Raw genomic sequence first — 4,748 nt, 5'->3', positions numbered from 1 at the left:
GTGGCTGCTCCATCCCTGGGAGTGTTCCAGGCCGGATGGGATGGGGCTTGGAGCCACCTGGGCTGGTGGGAGGTGGCCCAGCCCATGGCAGGGGGTGCAAAAAGATGCCATTAAGTTCCCTTCCCACCCAAGCCACCCTAGGACTCCCTGCTGATCCCACACTGAGTTTGGCTTTCTCCCCCAAACTCACCAGAGGTTCTATTGTCCCAAGATCTTTGATTTTGTTGCCGCTTAGATTTAGGTGTGTGAGGTTCGGACACTTCTCTGCCAACACTTCCAGTCCTCCTGAGATTCTGTTGTCACTCAGCTCGAGCTGAAAAGGCACAAGAAAGACCTTGAGGTCTTAGTCCAAACATATCCCACAGCAGGTTGGGCCACTTGAGTTGTGTTTGTATACAAACAGCACCAGGGGGAAGAAGAAAGGATATTCCAAATAGGTTTTATTTACCTTCTTAAGTTTGTTTAACTTTGGTAAGTTTGCAACTGAGGTTAAGCCTACGTTGATTGTACTTAGGAATTCCAACTCCTCAAACTCATCTGTGAGGCCTTCGATTTTGCCTTCGTATGACCTACAGTTGTCCAGAACAAGTTCTTTAACCTGCAAAGAGAAGAGAAAGGGAATTAAGGCACAGCTCAGGCAAAAAATCCAAGGGATTCCCAGGAATTCGGCAGGGAGGAGCAGTGTTTGATGCCTACTTTTACTGTTCTGGGTAGAGGAACACAGGGATTTGCTTTAACTCCTTCCCTGTGTATTGCTCCGTAAACATCAACAGCTCAAAACATGAGGTTTTAATTAAATAATCATCATTTAAATAACTAATTCTCTCTGAATATCTAATTCTATCTATAAACAGAGAAATTACTCATTTAAATTGTATCATTACCTCATATTATCCATTAATCCTGCCTTACTTATTTTGGCTTGGGACAGGTTAACATTACCTTTGGTAAATGGAAGGAAAAAAAAAACAGCCTAAAACCATAAAACTGAGTAAAAATCATCCCAAAAATATAAAATTAAATTATTTAACTTTAAACGAACAACTTGGACATTTCATACAACTTGTAGGGTATTAAAATCTTAGTTGTTAAAATAACTCATTCCTGCACGGAAAAACTTTTGGATCTTCTCAAGACCATTATGTGCTCAGACCCCTCTAAAAACAGGTCCTGAGGGGCCTGAATCAGATCCTGCTGGAGCTTGCCTCACCCTCCTCATCAGCACAGGGATTTTAGGGAAGATCCCCATGGAAGTAACTCTTTCCTTGGGGAATTAGAGGGATGTGTTGGGTGATGGTGGCAAGACAAGCTCTGAGTGTGTCACTGTGCCCTTATCTCCCTGGCCCTGTGCAGAGGGACAGGGGAGATAACGTCCCCAAGGGCCTGTGAGCACAGGACCTGCCCCTCAGGCAGCACTGAGCACCCCAAGGGGTGGCACAAGGCTTTGGGTGGTGCTCCAAGCAGGTTGGTTGGGTTGTTTCTGTTATCTTCACCAGCCACAATGCAAAAGAGCTCCTAGACAAGCCCCACCCTGCCTAAAACTGCTCCTTTTTCATCCAAAGTGCTCCTTTTTACCCTAAACTCGATCACCCTCCTGGGATTCACATCCCTCTGTATCCCACATGAGCCTTGCAGGGCTCTGCGGAAGCTCTGCCATCATGGATGGTGAATCCACAGCAAGGCCCAACCCACTGGGATGCTTCCCATTTCCATTTCCACTGGGAATTTCTGGGAGTTCTTTCTCCCCCAACAAACTCCTAATGGAGAGGTCATCCTCATGCTCTGCACACCTTGTCCCATGAAGGTTTGTTTCCAGGTGGGAAAGGGATGAAGAGGCTGGAAGCGTGTGCAGAAAGGTGAAGCAACTCTTGAGCTCATCCCAAGGACAGTTAATATGCAAATACTTCATTCCCTACATTTCTTTTCAGTCCAAAGAAGGATCCAATGTGGTTTTCCAGCTTCATGTAACATCCTTGGATTTCTGCTGCAATCCCAACACTGAAGTCACCAGGGAAATGAGCCCAAAGCAACATGAGAGCACAAGTGATTCATTGAAAGAAGGATGAGGAGCAGTGTTAGACAGGAAAGGCATTGCCAAGGCTCTAGGATTTTCCTAGAAGAATTACGATAGGGAATGACTCCATGAGTGTTCCATGAAGAATTTTAGGCTGGTGAGAACAAAGCAAAGATCAAGTCAATGCTTTTGATCCCATGAATGCTCTTGATTCCCCACTAGGCAAAGAAGCAGCCCAAGATTCCAACACAATCCCAAACTCCAAGAACAAATCCCAAGACCTCCAAGACCAAAACCTCAGAACTCCCAAGAGCAAATGCCTAAACTCCACAACTCCAAGAACCCCAAAATTCCCAAGAACAAAATCCCAAGCTTCTTAAGAACACTCTTGGTTCTTGAAGGGAAAGGCAAAGGGTGAACAGCACCTACACCTCATGCCAGGAAAGAAACTGCACCTGCCCTCACCCCTGGAGGTGGGACATCCAACCCTCCAATTTATAAGGATGGAGAAGAGGCAAACAAGGAACAGGACAAAGTTCCCTCAGGAACAGAGAAGGAGAGTTAGAAATAGCCATGGATGCAGAAGATGACCCTTTAGGACCACAGCAGAGGAGTCAACTGCCTTTTGCTTTCATTTATTGCTTCTAAATTGCTCTTTCCAAGTTCTTCCTAAAAAATCCTGGAATGGTTTGGCTTGGAAGGGACATTAAAGGTCATTGTATTCTACCACCAGCCATGGGTAATATCAGGGCAAAGCTGTTGCTTCCGCTGAGCTTTTCAGCCACCTTTGACGCAGCTCTGCAATGTTCTCCTTTTCCCTGGGAGATCCTGGGCAAGACACAACCAACTCCCCAGGGAAATATCATGGAATCAAAGTCTCCAGGTTTGGAAGTGGCAGCAAGCTTGGGTGAGTTAAGGAAAGAGGAGAGCACAGGCTCCTAACTCTCCCTAGATGCAACCACAGCAACACAATGTCAGTGCTGATGGGGCCAGAGGTGACACACTGAATTGCTCCTGGAAGAACAAGATTCCACATAAAATTCCAACCAAATTTAGGCTAGTTTTATGTTCTGACTTAAGAATCCTAAAGAAAACATACGTGTGGAAAACGAGGATCAACTAGGCTTGTTGCGCTTCTCCCAACCTGCTGCATCACAAGTCTGCACACAGTACCAGCAGTAGTAGCTACCAGCAGCTTTACACAGCCCTTGGAAGCATTAAACTCCCCACAGCTATTTCTCTGGAGCCTCCAACCCTGCTCATCCCACTCTCCTCCCCTTCCACCCCCCATAGGAACTCACTGGTTTGTGCTTGAGTGCAGAGACAGATGTGTCCCCTAAGTCTCCATGGCCTCTCCATTACCACCAGGGCACTTTTCCAAGGTGCTGGATCGCACAGAGATCCCTTCTCCCCTCCCTCAGCCTCCCTGTTGGAATGTTGGGCCTTATCCAGGCTCAGCCAGCAAGCACAGAAGTGTGTCAGTGTGCAGAGGGGGAAGGTGACCTCAGGAAGTCACATTCCAGCTGAAACAGCACCGAGGTACCACCAAAGCTCATTCCTTGGTGTGTTTCACAAGTCTTTGTAATGCTAAGGAAAATTCCAGCTCCTCAATCACTCTGAATACCCTGAAAACACACAGGAAGGGACAATTTAGACATCTCTTCCCTCACTTTCTGTTAGCAAAATGCAGAAGACACCTTTGCCTGCCACAGCTGAGTCCTGTGGTGCACCTGGATGTGGTGAGGGAGCCAGAAACAATCCAGGTGTATCCCACTGCATTCCCTGCACTGCCACAGATGGATCAAGCAGGACATCCTGAACACATCTGGGAGTCAAATATCCTCAGGGAATTTGTGTTCAGCTGCAAAGCCACAACTTGCAGAGGTTGTGTAACTCACTCTCTACACCACAGAGCACAAGTACTAACTGGAGCAAGTACAGGAGAACATAAACCACAGGACATGTATTCATCACTGCAGAAACCTAGGAACAGTGGGAAAACAACATGCCACAGGCAACCAACCATAAATAACCTCAGTACTGACCTGGCCAGCCAGGAAGGCACCACAGATAGGTCTGGCAGAAGAGCCAAATACAGGTGGTTCCTCATGCCCATGTCTTTGATCCCATCTAGGATAGGGACCATGGGATGCTTGGACTGGGCTATCACAGGTGGAGCAGCTTCAACTGCCATATGTTCCTGGCCAGGCCTGTCCTGCTTTGTCCTCTGTGCGCTCAGGACTGTCCCTGCCTCCCTTCAGCAGGTGTTTCCTGGGTGCCTCAACACTTCTGCTCTGTGGTTTGGTGGTATCAACCCACAGCTTTCAGCATCACAAGCAAGCAAGGAGACAATTCTTCAGGTCCTGCTCCCCATGGCCATCTGATTCTATTCCTGACACTCCTGGACACTCCCAGCCCACGGCATCACACTGGTTGTGGATTGCAGTATCTCCTGCAGCTCTTCATGACTCTCCTGGCATCGCCCTACATTACTGTCCACATGATAACCAGGGGCTCTTATCTCTTCCCCACATTCAGTTGTGTTCCCAAATGGATAATCAACACAGCCTTAAGAGAGCCATGGGGTCTACACTCAGGTTCCAACCTGCTCCAAAGGTAAGCAGCCACTGGATTTCATGAATTCCTTACAAGTGTCACCTGGAACTCACCATGATCAGTACCTGGCAGACAGGAAGAATTTCTTCCCAGAAAGGGTCATTAGACACTGGAATGT

At 47.4% G+C, this 4,748-nt stretch overlaps 1 protein-coding gene across 1 annotated transcript in view; it reads right to left on the bottom strand.

The window, feature by feature from the left end:
- Positions 1 to 598, bottom strand: part of LOC103799386 (acidic leucine-rich nuclear phosphoprotein 32 family member A-like) — a gene marked incomplete at both ends in the record, with an annotated part of 5,412 nt that extends 4,814 nt beyond the window's left edge. The window contains 2 exons of the mRNA XM_009071702.1: positions 191 to 313; positions 449 to 598. Of these exons, the coding sequence (XP_009069950.1) occupies positions 191 to 313; positions 449 to 598 (273 nt within the window). The remainder of the gene's footprint in view (positions 1 to 190; positions 314 to 448) is intronic.
- Positions 599 to 4,748: the final 4,150 nt, after the last annotated feature.

Source organism: Acanthisitta chloris, unplaced genomic scaffold (genome assembly GCF_000695815.1).
Source record: "Acanthisitta chloris isolate BGI_N310 unplaced genomic scaffold, ASM69581v1 scaffold7033, whole genome shotgun sequence".
NCBI classification, from domain to species: domain Eukaryota; kingdom Metazoa; phylum Chordata; class Aves; order Passeriformes; family Acanthisittidae; genus Acanthisitta; species Acanthisitta chloris.
Note: the sequence above shows the minus strand (reverse complement) of the source record. Positions and strands in the feature narration are given on the sequence as shown.